Source organism: Canis aureus, chromosome 14 (assembly GCF_053574225.1).
Source record: "Canis aureus isolate CA01 chromosome 14, VMU_Caureus_v.1.0, whole genome shotgun sequence".
Classification (NCBI taxonomy): domain Eukaryota; kingdom Metazoa; phylum Chordata; class Mammalia; order Carnivora; family Canidae; genus Canis; species Canis aureus.
In genome coordinates this window covers 48050435-48077307 of record NC_135624.1, presented here as the reverse complement: position 1 = coordinate 48077307, position 26873 = coordinate 48050435, and the positions used below count along the sequence as shown (strand labels likewise).

Below are 26873 nucleotides of genomic sequence, written 5' to 3'. Positions count from 1 at the left end.
TGAAGATGCATGTTCCTTTATATTTTATTTATCATAAACATTAATAAGTGAATACAGCAAACACTGGAGAAAGGCTTTTTAATAGTTTTTGGATGTGAAGCTTAACACTTAAAATTACACTTGCTCCCCCCACCCCCCCATTCAACATGCAGATCTGTATCTTCAATATATGCTGATCTAGAGTATTACAATCTCTTTACAGTTTCATAAAAGCATCCTTACCCTGTAACTTAAAAATGATTTCACAAACTGTATGTGATCATGGTATAATACCATCATTCCTATAGTTCCTCAAGGTGAATACATCCACACAATATTCACATTAAAGTCTGTTTTTAAACATCATTTTAATAAGCCAAACCACAAGAACCCAGGTTCTAGTTTTAAATGTGTTTATGAAGACTGCTGCTGAGCTCAAAGCATGCAGATATTCATGACCACCTAGATGAAGCTGGATATTGAAACTCCTTCAGTAGGTCCAATGATGCAATTTTTCACTCATCCCAAGTATCTCCATATTTGTTTACTTTGACTAGGAAAAAAGCACAAATAATTGATGATTCCAAATAGTAGTAAGTGAAAGATACTATTCTAAATTTGCTAGTATGATGAAAACCATGTTTCTCTCTCATTTCCAACAAATGCACATAAGAGAAAGGGGCTAGTGAGACTTTTGTGAACTGAAGGTTGGATATAAGTAATGATGCACTCTATCAGAAACTTTACCTAAGTATTTGATCCTCATAACAACCTTATAAAGTAAACACAATCCCCATTTTAAGGGTGAGAAATCAGATTAGTAACTTGCCCAAGGTACCAGCCTAATAAAGCAAATAGAACTGAACTCTGAATACAGGTCTGTTTAGGTCCAAAGCACGGACATATCTTTACAACTTCACCATACTGTGGTATATATTATATAGCACATATCAAAAAAGAAAAAATTACCAGGAAATAAAAAATAGTAACAAGCATTTGAATTTTGTTTTTCACAAAAAACACCATAACAGAAATGATCAAGTCTTCAGGTTGTAGTTAATTCATTCTTCTCCCCCACGAGCTGTTAATACTATATAAGGAAATGGGTTTCCAATATCCCTGCATTTTACATAAAATTACATTTTGAAATAGGCTCTTTTGTCTTCTTTACTCTTTTACTTTCAACCTCTCTTCTACATAGCCTTCACTTGCGGATTACAACTCTTCGGAAGACTCGAATGTTCATATAAGACATAAAGGAGCGGTTACCAAAGTATGGACCAGGGACTCCTTCCCCAAGATTCTTTCAGAGAGACTGTTTAAGTCTAACTATTTCATTATTTACTAAGATATTATATACTTTTCTCCTATTTTGCCTTTTCCCCTAGTTTTCATCCCCTTGTGAGTCTAAGATAGTCTTTTATTTATTTATTTTTATTTATTTATTTTTAAGATAGTCTTTTAGAAGCTGTTATCATGTGCACTGCCATCATTGCCCTGATGGCTAATTGATAATATGTTTATGTTTTGGGGATTTCTCAGTCTTAATTTCTAGCTTTGATAAATGTCAGCAAACACAGAATGTCAACCAACACAATCGACACAAACTAAAGCTGAAAACTCTGACACTTTCTGACCAAGTGAATCTACACTGTACTAATGTCAAATTTTCTGTCAATTCCAAAATAGAACATTCTAAAAAAAATAATCACTCAAACTATTTCATAACTTTTTTCTTTAAATTATAGAAAGCACACGCAAAAAAAATCAGCTCTCTTGAGGAAGAAGAAAAAAATTATTTCACATTACTGTGTCATGTAACAGAACTTTACGACTGTTCAGTCAAAACCACAAATGTCAAAACCCAGCAAATGCTAAAGATCTACCTCATTTCCTTTTGTTAACCTTTATAACTGAGGCCCAACCAAAACACTTCATATCTGCTACATCAGCGCAGAGTACTAAGCCATGCAGACATGTAACAGAAAAGATTACAAAAATGAGAGAAATGCTACTGCCTGCCCCTTATGGAGCTTACAGTCTAAATCCTCAAATTAGTGGAACAATGTACCAGTAAGTCTACATATTACAAATTAATGGCCACCAAATGCAAAACGTTTATGCTAAAGGTTAATTATTAACGAAAAACATCCAGTATTTTTTATTACAAATCTATTTTAAAGCTGGATTTTTAAACATTAATGGCAGCGGTATTATCCATAATTGTTATAAAACAGAATTCTAAATGAACCAACCACTAACGATTAGAAAGATTCTAAAAGACCAAAATAAAAAATATGCAAGGTTTTTATGTATTTTTGCATTTTCTGTTGGCATAGGACTCTCAAGAAGGTACCAAGGACCTCTTCCTTCCACTTATTTTTTTTTAAAGTAATAACTAGAAAACCTTAAACAATGATTCTCTAAAATTCCTCAAAAAAGACATCATAAAATTCTACACAAACAGGTATGTACCCGTTCCAAATGCCTTCTTTTATTAGGGGTAAACTTCTGTGTCAGAAAATTTCCTTTGGTTAATGTATAGCTATTCCAAAAGGAATGAACACAAACTGTGATTTTTCAATTTGTAATTAATTATAGAGCAAAAGTACTACTGAAAAAAAGGTCAAACTCCTCTCTTGGAAGTGCCCTAAAAGCTGGTATGTAATGCATATAACTCTATTTCAATTTCACAAAACATATGAGACAATCAATTTCATTACTCAATCAGGATTCTCTCGCTCTGCTCAAAGTGGCATTACAGCCTATTATACACCTCGGCAATCAGATCTGGTTTTATGCAATTGATGCATCGCTTAAAAAACACTTACTACATCCCAAAGTGACTCCTGATAAAAGAAAATATTCAAATGGATTTATAATTTCTACAATGTATTAAAAGTAGTCCTACTGTCTTAAGTCATGCCACTATTTGGACTTGATTATTTATTTATTTTTTTTTTGGACTTGATTATTTTCTAACACAAAATGGTCTTTGAAATACCTTAGAAAAGGAAAAACTGGTAATTGTGACAGAACTAGTCTTTTAAAAAAAATGTTATTTTGGTTAATTGCTTGAGGAATTAAATCACATATTAGTATAATTAACATTTTTAACTAATGCTGCAGTTTCCAACCCTAGAGAGTAAAGTGATTTCAGACTAAACTACCATACCTTCTTTTTTTGGCACTCTTTCCTGCATAGGCCTGACTGAGGGGTCAGTCTTATGTGTTAAAGTTACTTCATATGACTCTCTGTTCTTATTCCTTAATTCCTCATATGTAATATTTTTTCTTTTAGGACTTTCTTCAGGGTTGGGATCAGGTCCTAAAACAACAAACAGTTAATAAATGGTGATAAAAGGATTTGAGTAAACCCAAAGTAAGTAAGTTTTATAAATGCTTACCTACAATAAAACAGAATAAAGTAAAATGAAAGACCAAATCATTACCACCATTCCAAAGGTACCAGATTTTCCCCAAGATAATTACAAAACAAAAACTGCCTTTCTCTTACACTTTTAAGCTTTTATTTCTAAAATTTAAAATCAACATAAAAAATTAAAAGGTAACCATGGCCAGAAGAATGGATATTGTAATATATATCAACGCAGTTTATACTCACTATAATGCTAGTGTTTTAAACTAGAAAATTATTCATAATGCTTATATAATTAGAAATATATCCTACTAGGGACAATGGAACAAAACTTGACAGTGTATATATTTTACTTAGTAGTATTTCCATAGTTGAATGTTCCTATAACCAGAGGCTATACACAAATAACTATTAAAGAATATCTTTATGCTTAAACACACTTGAAAATAGCTGTTGAAAAGTATAAAACACAGCCTTTGATCACCACAGGCATCATTTTTACTCAGGTGTAACGGAGCAATACTGAGGTAGAAAAAAGTGGCAATGATCATTTTGGCCGGGGAACCAGCATTTATTCTTTATCTCTCCCAAAGTCAAGGTAGCATCATGTATCATCAAAGAGTTAAGTACTGATGTAAAAATAGATAAGTGGTTACTCTTACTACTAGAAGGAAGAAGCAAGTATCAGTTTACAAAATGTATAACCAGTAAAAAAAAAAAGCCCAAAGAAATGAACTCATGCTAACCTAACATTCCGTCAACTACTTAACTTACAAATCTTATATACTACTCCAGAAGTAGTATTTCTCAAAGAGGTTTTTACATACAAATTGGGCATATTATTTTGTTAATATAATCATATTAATTAAAATAATTTTTTAAAAAGCAGTTTTTATAAGTGGTATTTTCGAACTCTACAGTAAGGTCCCAGTGAATAATCAGAATTTTCAAACCACTATAATAACATGTTAAATGTTTTCAAGCATAACCTTTTATTTTGCTACAAAGTATACTGCACTGACACCAAGTAATACATTTCTAATTAGAGTATACCATTCTTGAAAACTAAGTTTTTGCTAAAAAAAGAATGCAAAGAAAAATATTATAGCCATATATTGGGTTTAAAAAGCACTCGCAAAAAAAAATAAAATAAAATAAAAATAAAAATAAAAAGCACTCACATTTCATTAGTAATTATGAAACTCATTTCCCTTCACCACAATGATATTTTTACAATTCTGAAGGAAACGGTGTGTCCTAGATTATTCGTTAGGAACCCTAAATTCTCATTTGCACTTTGCCAACAATCCGTGAACGTCCTTGGGCAAATCACTAAACTTCTTTGAATCTTGGTTTTTTCAATTGTGAAATACAAAAGTCTGCCCAGATGATCTATCTCTAAAGTTCCTTCCAGGTCTAATGCTTTATCTCACTGAAAAGAAAAATACTTCTTGGTTCCAAAATGCTGTGACAAATAATGGAAACATAAATCAGAAGATTAGGGAGAATTTTTTCCACTTTACAAAGCCCAATGAAAATATTCTGCATTGTGTAGGGAGCATGATTTACTACTTAGGGAAGGTTATAAAGAGCTGGAAGGAATAAAATATAAAACAGCATTGATTTAAATCTAACTATAATAAACTATCTATGATAAATCTCCTAACACAATGAAGGAGCGCTTTCTACTTTGAAAGATTAATAACTCAATTCCTGGGAAAAGGAAGCAGAACCAAATAGGGCAAACAAGACTTTCACAAAAGGGGAGAGCATCCTGCTAAGAGAGAACGGCAGTTGGGGCAAAGCAGGGGAGGCCAGGACTGGCCCATGTAGAAGGTAGTCAAAGAGCACAATCTCGACTTAGAAAAAGGGTTGAGAAAGCAGAGCAGTGGATGAATAGATGGCTGCTCTTGAGGACATAAAATATATTAAAATATGGGCCTTGCTGTAGTCTGTGGGCAGATACCAAGGGGCTTTTTGTCTCTGCTTTTATTTGGAAAAGGAATTGTGCAACATGGAATGGAATTTTCTAATGCAAATGGAAGAAAGATGAAATTACAAGGGAAGAAGTGATGCATGACTAGAATACAAGAACGGATTTGAACTTGAGTAGGCAAATGAGAGCTGCAGTGAGAAGTAAGAACAGCTGCCTTTGAAGATAAAATAACTAACCACTCTTGCCTAACCTGCCTCCTACCTCCTTCCCTTTCTGACTAACTGGAAGGTCTTGGTTTCCAAAAGGGGAGGGGGGGTGGTGTCAAGACTCAACACCTTTCATCCACTTAGGAATGTCTGTCTACTTTAATTTCCATTCTCTTCTGTTTCTTCCTTTCCAAAATGTTCATCCTCACTGTCCCCACTCCAACTTGCTCTAAGGCAATGCTGTCCAATATCATTTTCTGCAATGAGAATGTTCTTTATCTGCAATCATTCCAACAGAGTAGCCACTAGCACATGTGGCTAGTGAACAATTGAAGTGCTACAAAGCAACTGAGGAATTGAATTTTCCATCTGATTTAAATTTTAATTAATTTAAATAGCCATATACATTTAGTGGCTGCTTTACTTTCTAACCTACCTAGAACCCCTTCTACAACCTCTAGAACCTGAACTGACCTATAATCAATTTCTCCCCACTGTTTCCATTCCTTCCCTTTAAGCTACACCTAGATCGAAATCTTTCCCTTCATAAACAGCAAAAGCCCAAATGTTCCTTTAATCTTGTTTGTTCCTCATAGTTACTGGTTTATGGTGTTTGCATTAAAGCCAACATTTTCGAAGAATATTCTATCCACAATTCCTTATCCAAAACTCTAGTCGGAAATGTTTCAAAATTGGGATCCCTGGGTGGCGCAGTGGTTTGGCGCCTGCCTTTGGCCCAGGGCGCGATCCTGGAGACCCGGGATCGAATCCCACGTCGGGCTGCCGGTGCATGGAGCCTGCTTCTCCCTCTGCCTATGTCTCTGCCTCTCTCTCTCTCTCTCTGTGACTATCATAAATAAATAAAAATTAAAAAAAAAAAAAAAAAAAAGAAATGTTTCAAAATTCAGTTTCTCAGATTTTAGAAAGAGGTCATAGTATATAGCCCGTATTTTACTTAATATCTAACCATTCAGAGGTCTGAAGCAGCAATAATCATATTAAGATAAAGATAAATAGCCATGTCAGTTTAGGTCAGGGTTTGAAATCAGTTAAGTCAGATGTGATCATCAGTTTAACTGTAAAAAGAAAAGAGCTTTGGAGGGGTGGCTGGCTGGCTCAGTTGGTAGAGCGTGCAACTCCTATCTTGGGGTCGGGTGTTCAAGCTGCAGGTTATAAAAAATGAATTAAAAAAAATAAAAAATAAAGTTTGTGGTTGTCAAAGCTTTTTGGTTTTTAGGATTTTTAGATAAGGAACTGCAAATTGTACTTCTTTTTTTTTTTTTTTTCAAATTGTACTTCTTAATTCTTCACTTGTCACCCCAAATTAGACTGAAAAAACAAAGGAAGGAAACAACTATTGAGAGCCTATGACTTGACAGGCATTACCTCTGATTATTTCATCTCACTCCCAAAGTTCTTTGAGAGAGGAGAGATCAAGAAACTAAAGGGATCACAAGGTATTACCTGCCTAAAGTCACATAGCTAGCAAAATGTCATTCTTTCAAATCCAGGCCTTAATCCAAAGTTGATGTTGTTGCACTTACATTCTGTGATCTTCAAAGCTAGTATTTACACAAACTTCACAAAGCATTTTCACATGGATTTTCTCACTTGACAACAGTTCTGTAAGGCAGGTAATTATTATTTTTCTCATATTATAGACAAAGAAGCCGAAAGCCTTTAAGACCAGCCTAACAAGTGTAACCTCTCTGAAGCTTCCCCAAGGTCCAATTTATCACTTCTTTGCTATAATCACTAACTTTGTTAGTATTTTCAATTAATAAGACACATTAGCAATTTTTCCTTATATTTCTATATCTTCTAGCAGTCTAAGAGAGTTTCTCAAGGACAAGAACCAGGTCTCATTCATTTGTACTTCTTCCAAACCTAGCTGAGTGCCTGACACCTACTGGACGTCATAAAATGTTAAATGAATGAAGAAACAAATGAACAAACATGCTGAGTTTAGGCTGATGGTGAAACGTACAGGTGATATCCAGAAGAAAAAGTCATCAATAAAGTTTATACATACGTTGGACCATAAAATGCTGAAATTCATTTCAAGAGAAGTTTCTACCTTGGGCAATATGATCAGTAATACCAGTGGGAGTAGATTCATTCATAGAAGCACTGAATGGAATTGGCTCATAATGAGGAAGCATCTCTTTTTCTAGGTCGTCTGCTGCTGGAGACGTCACAAAAGATGAATGACCACTCACATTTGAGTCATATTTTGACTTCTGAGAATAGTGCCTGTAAATCATATTGTATACGAAATGCAAATTATTGCCTATACCCTAAAAAAAAGTGTTCTGGTATGAAAACTAGTTATCTTACTTTTTAAAGGAATTATGTAACTTTAACATTGTTACTTATTACAATTAAATGAAATGTTTTTCTCTGCCACAAAAATTTTAAAAATATTTTGACCCATTTATACAACTTAAAAACGATCACCCTTAATACAGAAGAAAAGTGTATATTCAATTTTCTAATTCCTAAGCTTCAGAGATCATTTTCTTAAAAGATTTACTTGAGAAAGAGAGAGAGAGAGAGAGAGAATCTGCCAGTGGGGAGGGGCAGGGGAGGGACACCTCAAGCAGACTCCCCACTGAGCAGGGATTCCCAATGCAGGACTTAATGTCACATCCCTGAGATCGTGACCTGAAGCAAAATCAAGAATCAACTCCTTAACCAACTAAACCACCCAGGCGCCCTACTTCAGAGATCATTTTAATGTGTTTAAAGTCCTTGGAGGGGTGCCTGGGTAGCTCCATCAGTTAAGTGTCCAACTCTCAGGGTCATGGAACAGAGTCCCATGCTTAAAATTCTTTTCCCCTCCTTCTCCCTCCCTGCTCATGTATGGTCTCTCTCACTCTCTAAAATAAATAAAATCTTTTAAAAAAGTACTTGCAAAGAATAAAGTATTTCAAATGAAAAATGTGTCCAGTTCCCACATTAACTGGGAAGTTACTTCCACAGCTAGCAGGCCGTAAATGCTATTTTGATAAAGCAGATATGAAATACTAGCTTTCATGGGGCTTACCACTTATAATAATTTATCAACTAATTATACTTAATTACATTATTAGTTATCTACCTATCCAGGTGGACAGATTCATTTATTTATACTTAGATAATTAAAACAATATACTATATACTTAGATAATTTCCCTAGTATTTTAAACAACAGGATTAAAAAGTTGAAATTTGTTAAGAAATGAGACTGCTAAAATTTGGAAATTCAAAAGTCCAAAATATAGTAATCAAAGGTGTTTGCCAAATTAAAATCCTAGTATAAATGCTCGCAACAGGATGTGATTCTGTATTTAAAACAAAAGTAGAGGGGATCCCTGGGTGGCGCAGCGGTTTAGAGCCTGTCTTTGGCCCAGGGCGCGATCCTGGAGACCTGGGATCGAATCCCACATCGGGCTCCCGGTGCATGGAGCCTGCTCCTCCCTCTGCCTGTGTCTCTGCCTCTCTCTCTCTCTGTGTGACTATCATAAATAAATAAAAATTTAAAAAAATAAAAATAAAAAAAAAATAAAACAAAGGTAGAGGCAACCTGGCTTGCTCAGTTGGTACAGCATGGCGGCTTTTGATCTTGGGGTCCTGAGTTCAAGCCCCAAGTTGTGGGCAGAGTTTACTCAAATAAATAAATAAAAATAAAACAAAGGTAGACAAATTTTAATCCACTTTTAAAAATAAAATAGCTTTAGCTTGCTGCAAAACGGCAAGTTTCCAATGATCCTTCAGGTTACATAATGTTTCATGCCCTAAATCATAGCAATATCCAGTTACAATTTTTTTTTTAAGCTAAAATTAAAAACCTTCAATAAAAAAAAGAATTTGGCCTACCCAGATGGTGAAGATCGCCGGGCCTGTCCTGAGCGTAAAGCTTCTCCAAGAGGGGAATTCTCCAGATTTTTGAACTTCTCTTGGCAAGTTTTCACGTAAGAAAGCTTTCCAGCAAAGTATCCCATGATACAAGCAACTTATTTGTAAAAAACAAACAAAAAATGTTACTCAGTGTGCCCATTTAAATAAAAATCTTTCCTAAAAGGATACTTTTTAAGAAATGTGATCTTAAAAAAAAAAAAAAAAAAAGAAATGTGATCTTAAAACACAGATTCTGTAGATCTAATTCACTTTCACAAAACAAAATAATCCAAAATAAAACAGCAACATGATACATAAATTCCACTTTACTAATTATTAGTACAGACAGGAAAGATGTGGTAAAGGTATAATGGAATGGAGACTCAAAACAGAGTTCTAGCCTAGTCATGGGGATTTCAGGTCATTTCTTTTCCTATAAAATGGGAATCCATACTAATTACCCAGCTAATTTCATAACACTTTTTAAAACTACGTGCAAGAAATCCCTTAAAGTAATGAATTATGAAGTGGTATATAAATGTAGCTACTGTTGTCTTATGTGTTTATTTCCAATATAAAAGAGACTAACTTGGAAAAAAAAAAAAAGAGACTAACTTGGAAAGATTCATAGAAAGACTGGAGTGTTCTTTTTTAAAGCAATTTAGCGTCCTTCCTATAAACCATACTATAATATATAAATTATGCTTACTTACATTTTAAAACGTAAAGAGATTTTTTAAAGTTAGACTTAATTTTAAAAGACATTTTACTTTGATTAATCAATATATCTGGACTATTTTCTTTCCTCATAAACCAGAGAATTTATTTTAAAATACTATGTATCTTTACAGATTAATTTTATTATATTGTAAAAGAAAAAAAATCCTCTTTCAAATACTTTATAATTCTTAATCCTAACAATAAAATGCCCAAGTAGTCAACTAGTCCATTTAATGAAAAGCTTAAATAAGCTGGTCAAAACAAATAATCAAAAACTGTTATGAGTTGGGCATGACAAAACATTTACTAAAACTATTTTACTTAGGTAAGAAAACTAGTGTTGTCCATACTTACATATTAGTTTAGGGATGGAACCATATTTGGGATGACTTGAAAGGATTCCTAAAGATAAGAGTATATATTTCTGAGTCACATTGTTAGAACAGACACATTTATATAATTAATATGCTTTAGCTGTTATTAAAATAAAATAGGGTTATGCCAAATTTATGCTAAAGGTATGTAAGACAATGACACAAACTGTGGTAAAAAATGCAAGAAAACTATTTCGGTGAGTCATAATCTAGTCTCTTCTGTGAGACAAAAGCAGTTTTTAAAAAGTTAGGTGCTTAGGTGGCTCAGTTGGTGAAGTGTCTGCTTTCGGCTCAAGTCATGATCCCAGAGTTCTGGGACTGAATCCTACAATGGGCTCCCTGCTCAACGGGAAGTCTGCTTCTCCCTCTGCCGCGACCCACTTGTGCGTGCATGCATGCTCTCAAATAAGTAAAATCTTTAAAGAAATAAATGAGAGAACCAAATAAATTCAACATCAATAGAAATATGAAGAAAATATAAAAGACTCTAGAATCTCTTTGAAGAATTTAGCAAGATCACTTGATACAAAGTCAATATGAAAAATATGTATGATTTCTACATACCAGAAACAGACCAAACTTTTTTGAAAGATACAAATTACAGCACCAAAAAAAAAATCAAAGAACCAGGAAGTAATCTAATGAAAAATATGAAAGATTTATACACTGAAAACTACAAAACTTACTGAGACAACTGAAAGCTAAATGGAGGAATATATCCATGTCCATAAAATGAAAAACTAAATATTGTCAATATGGCAATTTCCATAAATTCATCTATAAATTCAATGCAATCCCAATTAAAAATCAAAGAAAGTGTTCCTAAAAGTTGAAAAACTTATTCTACAAATCATGTGGAAACACAAAGAACTGAGAACAAAGGGAATATTGAAAAACAAAACTGGAAAACTGACTACCAACAAATATCAAGATCTATAATAAAAACTGTAGTAATCAAGACAGTTGTAAGTACAAGAGTAGATAAACTGATCAAAACCAGAAGAGAGTCGAGAAACAGATCCACACATAGACATGATAAAGGCAACACTGCATGCAGTGAACACTGACAATCCTTTCAAAGTATGGTGCTGGGTCACCTTCATTTCCATAATGGGGGGAAAAATGTACCTTAGTCCTACCTCATACAACACAGGCACACCTCAGAAATATTGCACGTTCAGTTCAATGGCACCACAGTAAAGGGAGAATCACAATAAAGGAAGTCAAATGAATTTTTCTGTTTCCCAGCACATATAAAAGTTATGTATTAAGTGTGCAATGGCATTATGTTTAAAAAATAAGATATACATACATTAAATATTTATTGCTAAGAAATGCTAACCATCATCTGAGCTTTTAGAGTTGTAATCACTGATCGATCACAGATCACCATCACAAATGTTGAGAACGTTTGAAAGATTCTGAGAATTGCCAAAATGTGTCACAGAGACACAAAACTGAGCAAATGTTGTTGAAAAAAATGGTGCCAATGAGACCTGTTCAAAGCAGAGTTGCCATAAGCACTGTGAAGCACAATAAAGTGAAGCACAATAAAACGAGATATGCCTGTATTCAAAAACCATTCCAAATGACTTGAAAATTTAAGTATGAAAGAAAAAACAAAGCTTATAGAAAAAAAAAAGAGATTCTTTGCATCCTTTTAACAGACAAAGATCTCGGAGCACAAAACGCCCTCATGATAAATCAGACTCTATCATATTAAGAACTACAGTTAATCAGTGGGAAAAAGTAATCACAATACATATATCTAACAAGACTCACTTCTAGAAGACATAGAAAACCCTCACAAAACCAATAGAAAAAGACAATCCAATGGAAAAAATGGACAACAGACTTGGACAGATACTTCATCAAAAAAGAATATATTTAAGTGAGCTATAAACAAAAGAAAAGGTCCTCAACTTCATTAGGGAGATGTAACTTAAAATCACAATGCAATCAGTATTACTGTTTCCTCACCACAATGGCTAAAAGTTCAAGGGACATGAAAAGATTAAGTGTTGGAGCTAATGTAACACAAACATAACTACTAATACATTGATCTGAGAGTATAAATGAGTCCAAACAATTTAGAAAGTTTGGCAGTAGCTAAAAATATACATAAACTATGACCCAGCAAAATGTCTACTGAAAGATGCTGTACGCACAGAACATTTGTAATAGTCAAAACTGGAAATTACCCAATTGCCAACATACAACAGGATGGATAAAACTGCTGTCGTATATACAAAACAGAAAACTAAAAAAAAAAAAAAAAAAAAAAAAAAAAAAAGCAAAACAAAACAGAAAACTATACGGCAAGAAGAATATACAATCTACAATTACAGGCATCAGTGTGGATTAATCTAGTGACATGCTCAAAAACCAGCTCTCCAAATAAAAATCCCAGATTTGTAACACTGGTCAATTTCTGTGGAGAAAATACTTGCACCAGACCTATTTCGAGCTACCGAGGGATTAAACACTGGCTTGCCAAGTTCTTGAAAATTTAACAATCAGCTTTTTGGAAGTGATACAAGCCAATTCCACCATACCACTGGTTATGGAAATTGCCATATTGACAATATTTAGTTTTTCATTTTATGGACAGGATATATTCTTTCATTTAGCTTTCACCACTGGATGAATCTTATAACGTATACAAAAGAATGTTTAATTGTAGGATTTCATGTATATGAAATATAAAAACAAGTTATGCTATTAGCTTTAGTTATACAACTAAGATGAGAAGACGATAATACCTACTTTCATACAAAAGAACTATTCCTTCATTCTGTCCCAAATAGTCACAGACCATTTACAACAAACACTACAAAGTAGAAACGTAACAGTAAACATGATGTTTTCTTTATCCCTCAGAGTTTTTAGTTTTGCCCTCTGATCAGTGCCAGAGATAGCCTGTTTCCTAAGGGGGAAGTAGCAAGAATAGAGGCAAACAGACTTGTTGAAGGCTAATTCAATACTCTTGGCAACAGACGGCTGCATTAATTACAGTGGTAGTGTAGACAGAAATAGTTTACAGAGATATTTAAGAGCTGGACTAGAATGAACATTCACTGGGTAAGGCAAATAAGGGTCAGAAGTTAAGGAGAATGCCTCAGTTTCTTGAATGAAGAGTGATACCATTCAGACATGGGGACAATGGAGAAACTGGTTTGGGGGGAAATGGACTCGGCTTGAGATCAAGTAAGTCATTCTGAAGAGCCTGTGAGGGCCATTCATCTGAAGATATGCAGAATATGGTTCTGGAGCAGATACGTAGGCTAGGGATAATCATGGGGGTTTTAGAGCACGAAATGGTCACTGAAGGCGACATTATCGTTGGGTAATAGTTTCCACAGACTGAAGACTAAGAATCAAAGTAGAACTCTGAAGAACAAGTGGAAGATGAAAACCCGCATTAAAATACAAGTACCAACAGGTCATGAATTTTTGTCTTCTAGTGCTATCAACCAAAAACAGTGTATAATATCTATCAGACACTCAAAAAACATGAAAAAATGGAGTTGCCAGAAGCAGGAGAAAAATCCGAATACGCTGTCACAGAAACCAGAGGAAGAGAACTGTTTCAAAGATTGGTTAAAGTCCAACATCCATCAAGAACAAAAACTGCCCATCGAACTTAAGCAACAAGGAGGTTGTGCTAGTAACCTTTTAAAGTTCTGGTAAATGTCAGAACATATGCATAATCTCTTTACACAGACTGTATTGGGTTAAAAGAAGTAAAAAGTGAAGTACTCATTTGTGAAGTCTGGCTTCAAATGCAAGACAGCTGACGACAGTTGAAAAGGGATGTGAGGGAAGATTTTTCTTTTTTGTGTTCTCAAGTTAGAACAGACCTGGGCATGTTTAAATGTTCTGAAAGAATGGGAACAAGTAGTGATGGAGCTAAGACTATGTTAAGTATGACACATTGTGGATGAATGTGTATACAAAATACCAGGCATTTTGATTAAATGCAAAATGACTTGGGATGCCTGGGTGGCTCAGAGGCTGAGCGTCCGCCTTTAGCTAAGATCTCAAAGCTGGGGTTCTGGGATCGAGTCCCACATCGGGCTCCCTGAAGGGAGCCTGCTTCTCCCTCTGCCTGTCTCTCTGTGTGTCTCTCATGAAGAAATAAAATCTTCAAAATGTTTTGGTGGATTCTGAATTCCTTTTCTAAAGTCTTCCAATTTCTTTTTTTGAGACTGACTTTATTAGAATACTACATCCAAAACAAATACCCAGTACAATTTAACAATTAAAAAAAAAAAAAAAAAACAACTTAATCCTGGGAAACTGTTACGTAACTAATAATGTTCTTTTTTGTATTTTTATTCCAAATTATCAAAATCCCAACAGTAACAACAACCAACCGGGACAAAGTTATATAATAAACATTATTCCATAAACCAGGTTAAATCATTTTCAGCCTTTCTAAAAAAAAAAAAAAAAAAAAAAAAAAAATATTGGAAGGGCACCGGGGTGGCTCAGTCAGTTAAGTGTCCGACTCTTGGTTTTTGCTTAGGTCATGATCTCAAGGTCACAAGATCGAGCCCTGCATCAGGCTCCACACTGGGTGTGGAGACTGCTTAAGATTCTGTCTCCCTCTCCCTCTGCCCCCTCCTCCACTCACATGCAAGCAAAAGCTCGCTCTCGCTCTCAAATAAAATCTTTGAAAAATTGAAAATTAAAAATAAAAAATGGATTACTGAAATCTACTCCAGGCTCAGACCTTACAATTACAAAGGAAAACTTTGGAACAATATTGTTGATCATGGTATGACTTTTGTAGATTAAATCATGGAGGCATAAACTGCCATTGATGACAAGTCAATCACCAAATGGTGACCAAGCAGCCAGGAGTATTTTTAGCTGTAAGAAAAATTTGTCCTGTTACAGGTTCTAACATTTTCATTCACTTTACCTGAAAACCGTTCTATCACAACATATCTGTAACTAAAAAAATGGAATTTTTGCTTCACTTATTTTGTGTGTAATCAGTTATGTGTAGGAGCAAACCACTGTAATATTCACACCAAGAGAATTTGGGACAAAGTGTCCCACCACTCTTAGTATAAGGCAAAGCTCTGGTTTAAGGAGCCAGCACCTACTGATCTTTAAACCAGTGCAAAAGAATCACCTGGAGCTTGTTAAAACAGAGTCCTAAGCACTATCCTCAAAGATCCTGATTAAGGAGGTCTGGGGATGCCTGGGTGGGGCTCAGCAGTTGAGCATTTGCCTTCGCTCAGGTTGTGATCCTGGAGTCCCAGGATGGAGTCCCACATTGGACTCCCCACGGAGAGCCTGCTTCTTCCTCTGCCTATGTCTCTGCCTCTCTCTCTCTCTGTCTTTCATGAATAAATAATCTTTTTTATTTAAAAAAAAAACAAGGTCTGGAATGGGGCCCATGAATTTGTATTTCTAACAAGATCCTAGGGTAACAATGATGATAGTGATGATGTCACTACTTCCTACAAACCTTCTGCAGGTTTTGTTACTTTTTTGCTCTTATAGATTGTTAATGTTGCTACAGTGTTGGAGGACATCAAATTCTCAAATCAGTATATCTGAGTCAGTGGGTTCATGGAGACATAACTCTCCTGAGGTTGCAGAACTTTATCAATGACATGTATAATGATACATTATTATACTTTATCTAAAAATCAGGAAAATAATATATAAAACTATAATGATATCCAAAATGCCAAATAAACTTCAAGTTTAAATATTTACCTTTACTAATTAATCCTTGAGTAATCAACATACTTGTGGCAGCCAAAGGCACAGCTAAAGGAGGAAAAAGAACTTGTCAGCATCAACAAAAGGAAAAAAATTTGAGTTCATAAGTGTCAGTAAAATCATCTAGGCAGTATGTCACACAATTAAGATCTTTAAGAGATTTTTTTCATTTTTAAAAGCTGTATTACATACAGTCAGAAATATAAAAGAAACATTTTAAATTTAAGACACTATTACAAATACTGAACAATGTAATTCAAGAACTATTTAGATTTGGCTTTAAGAGAGCCATTCGCTAATATCATCAATTAAGACAACATACTAAATAAGGACCAAAAGTAATTTCTGAATTAGAGTAAGGGGGAATAAATTAATGAGAGGCAAGAAGTATTATTATACACAATAAGATCCACTACTGAATAATAACTAAATTCCATGGCCCATGTCAAGAGCCTTATATACATTTTCTCATTTACTTTTTACTGTATCTCTAAGGTACAGCTTTAATTACTACCCTTCTAAAGATAAGGAAACTGGAACTCAGAGATGTTAAGTAGTTTGCCCAAGGCCATATAACTACTTCGATGGCAGTTCCAGATTCTAACAGTCTCATACCAGAGCGCAAGCTTTAAAGTTCTGTGGTACACTGTGTGAACCAAAATGCAAGAAGTACTTGTCCACAATTACACGGTGATGGGGGCAAGAATACACAAGTATATATTTTAAATACTAATGTTTTTTCTTCTAAACCAATGAATTCCTTAAAACCAGGTGAAAATATTACATAATGTAACACTGTGTGTCAACTATTCTTAATTTTAAAAAGTCTACAAAATATATACACATATTAACCCAGAGTGAAAAATTCAAAATTCTCCATCATAATCTCAAAGGAGCTCATAATTAAAAATCAGTTTTCTACACCCGTACTGTCCAACAGAATTTTCTGTGATGATGGTAGTAGTCTGTATCCATGTTTCCCAGGCTAAGGAGTGTGCATTAGATTTAAAATAGGAGCCCTGAGGCTGCTATCCTCAAAAAGATCCCCTTACTAGGTCTTTACTGATGTGTGGGAACATGACTGGTAAACAGTTCCCTATAAGTGATATAAAACTTGACCTGAATGATAAGTGGCTCACTGTGCCTAAACTGCTTAAACAAATACAGCTTATCCTGAATACCTGCTTTCTTTTGGAGTCTGGAATTTTGGCATTTGGTAGGCTGAGCCTATGTGACCCACCAGTTCCCAGGAAGAACCCCAGGCACTGAGTCTCTACTGAGATTCCTTGGTAGATAACACTTCACTCATGTTATCACAACTCATAGCTGGAGTTGTCCTTTTGTGTGTGACTCTACCAGCAGAGAAGTTATGGAAGCCTGTGTCTGGTCTCCTCTGGACTTTACCCCACACTCCTTCCCTTTTGCTGATTTTACTTTGTATCATTTCTGCTATGAATGATTTCAAACTTAAATAGCTACATGTGGCTGCTACATTGGACTGCACAGTTTCAGACCAGGGGTTGGGAAATGTTCTATAAAGACCCAGATGGTAAATATTTTAGATTCTGTGGACCACAGGTTTCTCTGCCTCATCTACTCAATTGCCATTTTAAAGCAAAAGCATTGAGACAATAGTAAACAAATGAACATAGACGTGTTCCAATAAAAATTTATGGATGCAAAAATATAAACATGTGACTTTCACATGTAACAAAATATTATCTTTTTGATTTTTTTTTCAACCATCTAAAATAAAAATGTAAAAATTATTCTTAGCTCATGGCCGTACAAAACAGATTTTGCCCTTAGGCTATAGTTTGCTCAACGCTGGTCCAGACTATATGAGCAATTTAAGAACTAAAATAAGTAAGACATCCAAATTATTATTAGAGATTTCATAATTAAAAACCCTAATTCTGGAGTAGGGCATTAGCTTTGCCATCAGACACAATATACAGAAACCCCAACATTTGAATCCTTGGTCTACTATTTATGAACGGATTTTACTTTTGCAAGAAAAATGCTTTCTTGAAGGTTGGTTGGTTAAAATATCTTTACATATTACCACTTAAAGTTTTTGAAGGACAAGTCCCTTTTCATTATAGCATCATCAATATAATTTATCATTTTTTCCCCTTCCGTTGAATTTGAAGATTGCAAGATGGAAGCACTGAAGAATCATACAAGGATAAAAGGTGTCGAGAGTCAGTTGGCCATCTCTACAATGGACAATGCTGTTCCCATTTCACTTCGTCCTTAGGCCAAGATGGTATAATGCAGAGAGTAACAGTTTGGTCAAGAAAATTCTAGTACTAGTTCTGTCATTCACTACTGTATCTTTGCATAAATCTCAACTTATTTTCATGCTATAAAGGATAATGGATTAGAACTAAAGTCTAACTCATGTCACAGTAAAAGAGAATGCTAAAACTGAACTAAAATTCAGAGATTATCAAGTCTTTATTCTAACCAGAGTAAACGGATATTCAGAAAGAACAAGTCATGTGCTTAAAAGCAACATAGATAGTTTGTGGTAGAGCTGGAACTAAAACCCAAGTCTCTTGGGCACCTGGGTGGCTCAGTGGTTGAACCCCTGCCTTGGGCTCAGGGAGTGATCCTGGAGTCCCAGGATCAAGTGCCATATGGGGCTCTCCACAGGGAGCCTGCTTCTCCCTCTGCCTCTGTCTCTGTTTCTCAGGAATAAATAAAATCTTAAAAACAAAACAAAACAAAAAAACCCAAGTCTCCTGACCCCCAGCCAGGTCCATGGCATTTTCCACTGCAGTATGTGACTCCTATCTGAGTCTAAATAATGTTACTTTAGGCAAACCAATAATACTGTTAACCAAAAGCTATTTTGCATCATGACCCTGGTCTGAACCATATCCAATACAAGGACCCCTAAAATTCCTTAAACTCCTTAAAATTCCCTCTACTCTTACAACAACAAAATGCTATTTTTTTTTCAAAATGCTATTTTAAATTCATAACTGTGTTCAACTGAAATTTGTATTTTGTCCATCACAGTAGCACTAATACCCATTTAATATAGAAAGCTTAATACTTAAAAAATAAATTGAATTAAAAAAAATAAATTGAATTAATCCCCATAATAATCCCATGAAATGTTATCCCCATTATATAGATAAGGAAACTGAGGCATAGACAGCAGGTGCTTGCCCAAAATCTCAAAGCTAAGTGATGGGGCTGGGATTTGGATCCAGATAGGCACCAAAGTCTATACTCATCATTCACTATACTGTCTCATTAAAAACAACTAGTACAGAGGCATTGGCTGGCTCAGACAGTGGAGCTTGCAACTCTTGATTTTCAGGTTGTGGGTTCAAGCCCCATGATGGGTGGAGATTACTTAAAAATAAAATCTTTAGGGCAGCCCGGGTGGCTCAGTGGTTTAGCACCACCTTCAGCCCAGGGCCTGATCCTGGAGACCCGGGATTGGGTCCCACGTCAGGCACCCTGTGTGGAGCCTGCTTCTCCCTCTGCCTGTGTCTCTGCCTCTCTCTCTCTCTCTGTGTCTCTTATGAATAAATAAAAATAAAATCTTAAAAAAAAAGTCTTTAGGGACGCCTGGGTGGCTCAGAGGTTGAGCGCCTGCCTCTGGCCCAGGGCTTGATCCTGGAGTCCCACAATGAGCTCCCGGCATGGAGCCCGCTTCTCTCTCTGCTTGTGTCTCTGCCTTCTCTCTCTCGGTCTCTCATGAATAAGTAAATAAAATCTTAAAAAAAAAAAAAAAGGAAAAAAATTAAAAGGAAAACGAAAACCAGTTAGTACACATGTATACTATTCACAAAATCTATAAATGATGCATAAAACCAATCAATATGAATTCGTGTATCTTTTTAGTAATTCCAGAGGTTGAGAACTACTGTAACATTAATACATATTACGCTAACCCCAACCCTTTTATGTAGATTCCTTCATTACCTGTATGTTTGGGCACAAATAGAACCGGTTTGTGGTTAGTACATAGGACCACAATTTCAAGCAACTGAAAATAAGATCCCTTCACAATTACATTTTAAAATTAAAAGCAATTGAAGTAGAAATAAACAAGTTACTTTAAATAAACTCTAGATCAAATGTGACTTTAAACCAAGATGAATATATTTAATAGATCTAAAAAATGTATAAAAATTACCTTCGTAAGTACTTTTTCTACTCATTCCTACTTTCATCACACCTTTTTAAAAATCAATGGACATGGGACGCCTGGGTGGCTCAGCAGTTGAGTGCCTGCCTCTGGCCCAGGGCGTGATCCTGGAGTCCTGGGATAGAGTCTTGCATCGGGCTCCCCGCGAGGGGACTGCCTCTCTCTATGCCTCTCCCTCTGCCTCTCATGTATAAATAAATAAATAAAATCTAAAAAAACCACAATGGACGTAAGATGATACTCTCCAAACACGTATTCCATTAACTCATTTATATAAATGTTAACATCACATACTGCATATTTGAAATACGTAAGCATGCACATCCTTATACGAAGATGTAAATGTTAACGTACAAAATTTCCTAATGCAGGACTATTAGTTCTCCTGATAACTGTATGCTAAAATGCCTGTTCTCTGCGGTTATAGCCAAGGTTCTCTGTTTTCCATGTTTGATGTCGCTGCAATAGGCAACACCTAGCCTATGTGTTTTAAAAGTAATCATTACTTATTAATGTAGTAATATCTAAGTTATTCAGTAATCTTCCAGTAATCCAGATATGGTAGACAGCTAGTAAGCTGGGTTTTAACCTCTCTTTATTGTGTGCTTTCAAACTTGTAATTAATCCAGGGTTTTTAAAAACATTTTTACGTAATCTCTACACCCAACGTGTGGCTCAAACTTACATCCCCAAGATCAAGAGTCACAGGCTCTACGGAATGAACCAGCTAGGCTCCCCATATTTAATCTGTTTGAATACACAGAGTTACTAAGGCTTCTGTTGCTCATATACTACATGTTCTACTTCTAAGATACATGAGTGCTCTGCCTACTGATCACCGCCCTTCAATATTTCTAGCATAATGCTGTTTTAGCTATTTAGAATGTTATACTTGCACAATAAGTTTATCAGCCAGAAATTAATCTAAACACCATAATAGCTTTGTGGCCATAAGCCCAACATTACAACGATCCCAAACCTCTCTCCACCAGACTTGTTTTTTTCTTAATTCTGTGTCAACAATAGACTTGAAAATTGTTTTATTGTTTTATCTATTGTTTGTAGATAGATTGTTTCATCTATCTACTCTAGGTAATCCACTATCTATTGTTTGTAGATAGATTGTTTTATCTATCTACTCTAGGTAATCCACAAAGATCATTTATCTGTTGCCAGAGTACAACTGAGTTCCCTGAGAAATTATTCCCAAACTATGAGTCATGGACACTTTTTACAGGTCTCTGATCCATGACAACTATAGATCTAAAAGAATTATTCTCACTGCAGATGTGCACCATCATCTAATTCTTACTCAGGTTCTCTCTAGCTTGAAAGCTCTGTAAGTCTCTGAATATTTGAACGAAAGATAAAATGCCCAGGATTTTATGAAAGGTCCTATTATCTTTTTGGTCTCTGTTGATTCTTTCCCTACCTCTTGTTGCCTTACCCAAGCATGCTACCCAAACTTCTGTCATGTATTCTATTCCTACATTTTAGCCACATGACAGATATTACCAGTTTTATACTTTTATTTCTACACCCAATTCCTTGAATTCACCAACACAACTATACCTCAAACCCTAATTTCTCATACACCTTTGCTCCTCTCTAGTTGCTTACCAATCTTCTGCAATCAGATGTTACACGAGGAAAGTGTCCAAACTAAACTTCTAACTCCTATTAAACATCTTTTAACCAGTAAAGTCATCACTAGTTTCCTAAGCTAGATATCTTGAAGTTAATACCCCTTATACTCTGTTTATTTAAAAATCCTATGTATCCTTTAAAAAAATATTTCAATACCACCCATCTTCTGTTCTCCAAATGATACTTTGATTAATATCTCAATAACTGCAAGCCTGAGCTGCTGCCAAAAGTTCGTAACAGACTTCAAAAAACATAACTTCTCATCCTTCTAACCCATCCTGCACACTGCTACCTAAGCTTCCTCTTAAAAATTTACAAACTGGGCACGGGGGTGGCTCAGTGATTGAGCATCTGCCTTTGGCTCAGATGGTGATCCCAGGGTCCTGGGATCGAGTCCTACATAGGGCTCCCCAGAGGAGGCCTGCTTTTCCCTCTGCCTCTGTCTCTGCAGGTCTCTCATGAATAAATAAATAAAATCCTTAAAAAAAATTACAACTGTTCTGGCCCTTGAACCAAAAGTATATTATGAATCAAATCTTTTAACTTCTTGGTGTTATGTTTATTTTGTACTTCCAACAGAAGATTCCTATTCCAATCAATTCAGCCTCAGGACTCCAGTAAAGATCAAGTTATTGTAGACTCTGCCTTTGCTCACTGTTCCTTTCATCTAAGTGTTCTCTGACATTCTTCTTCATTTACCTCAAGTCCTAGCTGTAATGCTCTGCAAGGAGTCTGCTTCTGCTTTCCCTCACCCCTGCTCGGGCTAGAGCTCTCTCTCTCAAAAATAAGTAAAATCTTAAAAAAAAAAATTACTTTATTTGAAAGGACTGTAGTGACCACATGAAGCAGCTTCAGGACTCTGTTCAAAAGTAAGATTGTGGGATCCCTGGGTGGCGCAACGGTTTAGCGCCTGCCTTTGGCCCAGGGCGCGATCCTGGAGACCCGGGATCGAATCCCACATCGGGCTCCTGGTGCATTGAGCCTGCTTCTCCCTCTGCCTCTCTCTCTCTCTCTCTCTGTGACTATCATAAATAAATAAAAATTAAAAAAAAAAAAAAGTAAGATTGTTTAATGCCTTCAACATTCTCTGTATTTAAAAAAAAAATCTTCACGTAGAAGGTCTCTAGTCACAAATCAGGAGCTAACAGTGTAACAATATTTCACAAAAATAAAATGGGAACTAACTAGGTTTTTTTTTTTAACTAGGTTTTATCATATAATAGTCAGAAGTCTAAGAATTTAAAATCACAAGCTTCTGTCTCAGACCCAGCTTCACATCCAGACATAACAATTTACCAGCTGTAGAACACCAGGTAATTCATTTAACATCTCTAAACTTCAATTTCTTCATTTATAAAGTAAGGGTTAATAGTTATCAACCCAATTGGGTTGTTTTTATATAATCCATGTATACTCAATAAATGTTAGCTATCACTGTTACCAACAAAATTAACTTATGGTCTTGAATAAAGTTCTAGAAATCATTACTTTATGCACAATTTGTTTCCCTTAACCTCTTTTAGCAAGAACCACACCACACCAAAGTGTGCCAATTTTTTCTATATGATGTCACAATAATTTCAGGTACTAAAGGTCAAATTTTGTTGATTAGAAAATTCAACTTACATCTGAACCAAAAGCTTTCGTCATTGCACTCCGCAAAGACTCTTCTTTCTTCCTCTGTTGGAATGTAATCAGCCCCTATGTCTTTTCACCAAGGGAAATTGGCAAACATTAAAATATCCATGGAAAAGCTAAGCCTAAAAATTTAATTCAGTCTAAACATTAACAAAACACACCCAATTTTTAAAAAAAAAATTTTAAATGCGTGAAACTGGCTCACAAATTCTTAAAAATTAAATTCAATTTAGTTGACATATAGTGTATTATTAGTTTCAAAACTAGAATTTAGGGATTTGTCGGTTGCAGTGCTCATCACATCACCACCCTCCCTCATGCCCATCACTCATTACCCCATCCCCCCACCCACCTCCCCTCCAGCAGCCCTGTTTGTTCCCCATGGTTAAGAGTCTGTCTCTAAACAGTAAGCTGGTAACTTTTAAAAAGCAGACTTTGACTTCAAAGAGAAGTCAGTGCTACCATCTATCAGGACTGGCTACATAATGTAGCATCTTGGTCCAAGGCAACATGAACATGTGGGACCAGGGCAGCCCAGGTGGCTCAGAGGTTTAGCGCTGCCTTCAGCCCAGCACGCGACCCCCGGAGCCCTAGAATCGAGTCCTATGTCCAGCTCCCTGCATGGAGCCTGCTTCTCCCTCTGCCTCTCTCCCTCTCTGTCTCTCATGAATAAATACAATCTTTAAAAAAAAATGTGGGACCATCTGTTCAAATTATTAAGAATTTCAAGGTGGGGAGTTGGGTGGCACAGTAAGTATGTGACATGGGATTCTCTCTCCTACCCCATTCCCACAACGCTAGCTCTAAAATAAACAAATCTTAAAAAAAAAAAAAAAAAAAAAAAGAAAGAAAAAAAGAATTTCAGGATGATAACAGATCATTAAACCACGTGAGCCCCTGGGTGAAGCCAGTCCAGCTACTATCACATAAGGCAGTGAGTTTTTCTACACTGAACATGCTTCTAATTATAAATATTTGATAGTTACGGGGAATTGGTCTTGGAACTTCTGCATTTGGCTCTCGAAAATCAGCCCTCCCGTTCATGTTTCCTGCATCAAAAAAACAAAAACAAAAAAATTTAAGTATCAGGAATCATTAGATAGACCAAAATAAACTAGGACACAGTACAGTAAAATCACTAGTCAACAGGGCAGGCAAGCACGCACCAATCATTAACTAAACACTTCTTACTACATCGGGAGGACTTGACATTAATAAAAATAGTGACCTAAATACAACAAGCAACAGACCTGTTAACTAATTTGGAACTGGTTACTCATCTTAGGTCCCTTAAGTGGAAAAGAAAATAGATCCTTTATCATTATTTATCGACAGACTAGGTCAAATTAAGATGTAAAAAAGAGATCAAAGACATGGATTATTTCTCCTCCTAAAGCTGGATTATTTCACGTCATCCTAGATTTTGGGCCTTTCAGAAGTATGTGCGTGATAACCGTGATTTTCCAAAACGGCGGAAGAGACAGCCCAGAAATTCACTGCTGGGCTTCCGTTCTCAAAGAAGCAAATAATGGCCACCGGAGACACTCCGCCTTTCCCACAAAGCACTGCGCCACAGACCCTGAAGGACAATGACGTCACATCGCTGCCCCCGCCGCTAAGGCTGACGGCAAATCCGGTGTCCTCCACTTTCCCCGCTCCCTAGACACTTACGAATAGGTACGATTTAAAAGAATAATAATAAAAAAATAAAAAGCAAAAAAAGAAAAAGAAAAAGAAAAAGGGCAGCCCCGGTTGCGCAGCGGTTTAGCGCCGCCTGCAACCTGGGGGTGTGATCCCAGAGACCCGGGATCAAGTTCCACGTCGGGCTCCCTGCGTGGCGCCTGCTGCTCCCTCTGCCTGTGCCTCTGCCTCTCTGTGTCTCTGATAAATAAATAATATAATCTTTAAGAATAAATTTAAAAAATGCACACAATTCAAGAACATACTTTTTTTTTTTATTATTTTTCTTCCCGACCCCTCGCTCGGGACTTGAGACCAACACGTCAGAGAACCGCGTAGGTCCTGGAATGAGCGCTGGGCACCGTGCCAAGCGACGGGCACGGGCGTGGGGGCGGGAGGCAGGAGGTCGGGCCCCCGCGGGCCACCGTAGGGCCTGCCCGCCGCCCAGCCCCCGCTACGACAAACAGGCTCACGTGAACTCCCGGACGGAGAGGTCGCTCGACAGGCCGCTTCCAGCCTAAAGATGGAGTAAGCAGCGTGAGCGTATCCCCACCTCAGACACCCTGCAGCAGGGCCAACGAGGCCCCTTCACACCACGCCACTCTTAACCTCTCAACGCACAGCTAAAAAAAATAAAGTCAATAAATAAATAAATAATAAATTAATTTTTTAAAAAATCCTGAACCGTCGTCGGCCCACGACCGTCTCCCGCCCCGCTCGCCTCAATATGCGCGTCCCCACCTGCCACAGCGTCCCCGCCCGCGGCGGCACTCGGGCCCCGGGCGCGCCCGGCCCACCCTCTCAGGCGGGAAGATGGCGGAGGGCGCGGAGGCGGCGGCCGGGCGGGGGTGGGGGTGGGGGGCGGAACGGCGGCTCTCCGCGTCACCTCACCCACCTCCGGGCGACGGCGGCGAGCGACGGCGCGGGTAGCCGCGGGGATCCGGGCCTGGAGGGGGACCCGACGCGGGTCAAGGAGGAAGAACAGCGCGCGGAGGCGGGCGGGCCGGCGGGCGCGCGACGCCGCAGCGGAGGTGGGGGTGGGGAGCCGAGCGACGCTCGGCCTCCCGGAAGCCACCCAGATACGGGCTCCAGAGGACCGCGACCCGGAAGCACTGGCGGCCCGGCGGAGGAAGTGACGTCAGGCCCTCCCTGCGGAATCCGGGGGCCTGCGTCTGCGCCTGCGCCCGTCTGCCCCGCCCCCCCCTCGGCCGGTCCCTCCTCGCGGCTCGCCCGGGTCGCGGCGCTCGAGAGCTGCACTGCGGCTGCGCGCGCTCCTCGGCGGCCTGGACCGCGCCCCGCCCCGCCCGCCGCGGGAGGCTTGGCCGCGGGCTCCGGCCTCGTCCCGTTGCCCGCTGACTGTCCGGATCGGGAGCCCCCTTCTATCCCGTTGTTTAGAGGAACCGATTTTTCTTGCATTTCTCTGGTTTGGGGCTCCACACAGTCGACTTCATTCCTTGAGCCCCGGAGGCTCTTGAGCATGCGCACTCGGGTCGGGTCTGCTGTCTGGAGCCCCGCTGCCGCC

The 26873-nt window shown here is 37.3% G+C and overlaps 1 protein-coding gene across 5 annotated transcripts; it reads right to left on the bottom strand.

Annotated features, from left to right (window-relative positions):
* Positions 1 to 26440, bottom strand: OCIAD1 (OCIA domain containing 1). Of its 5 annotated transcripts, none has more exons than XM_077847959.1 (9): positions 26247 to 26432; positions 24658 to 24720; positions 23660 to 23740; positions 16210 to 16263; positions 10454 to 10501; positions 9359 to 9494; positions 7578 to 7753; positions 3155 to 3307; positions 1 to 532 (listed from the first exon to the last, which is right to left on the bottom strand). In XM_077847959.1, exons 2-9 carry the CDS (start codon positions 24713 to 24715, stop codon positions 495 to 497), a joined length of 744 nt encoding a protein of 247 aa, XP_077704085.1. In that variant the 5' UTR covers positions 24716 to 24720; positions 26247 to 26432; the 3' UTR covers positions 1 to 494. The 5 variants fall into 5 exon arrangements, with proteins under 5 accessions (XP_077704085.1, XP_077704088.1, XP_077704086.1 ...); XM_077847962.1 differs by lacking the exon at positions 26247 to 26432 and adding an exon at positions 26093 to 26211; XM_077847960.1 differs by lacking the exon at positions 26247 to 26432 and adding an exon at positions 24922 to 25205.
* Positions 26441 to 26873: the final 433 nt, after the last annotated feature.

Coding starts and splice junctions, on each gene's coding strand:
- OCIAD1 (XM_077847959.1), bottom strand. CDS start 24,715: ATGAACGGGAGGGCTGATTTTCGAGAGCCAAATGCAGAAGTTCCAAGA. Junction 16,264..23,659: donor CGAAAGCTTTTGGTTCAGAT/GTAAGTTGAATT, acceptor TTCCTCCTTTAG/CTGTGCCTTTGGCTGCCACA. Junction 7,754..9,358: donor CGGCGATCTTCACCATCTGG/GTAGGCCAAATT, acceptor TATGATTTACAG/GCACTATTCTCAGAAGTCAA.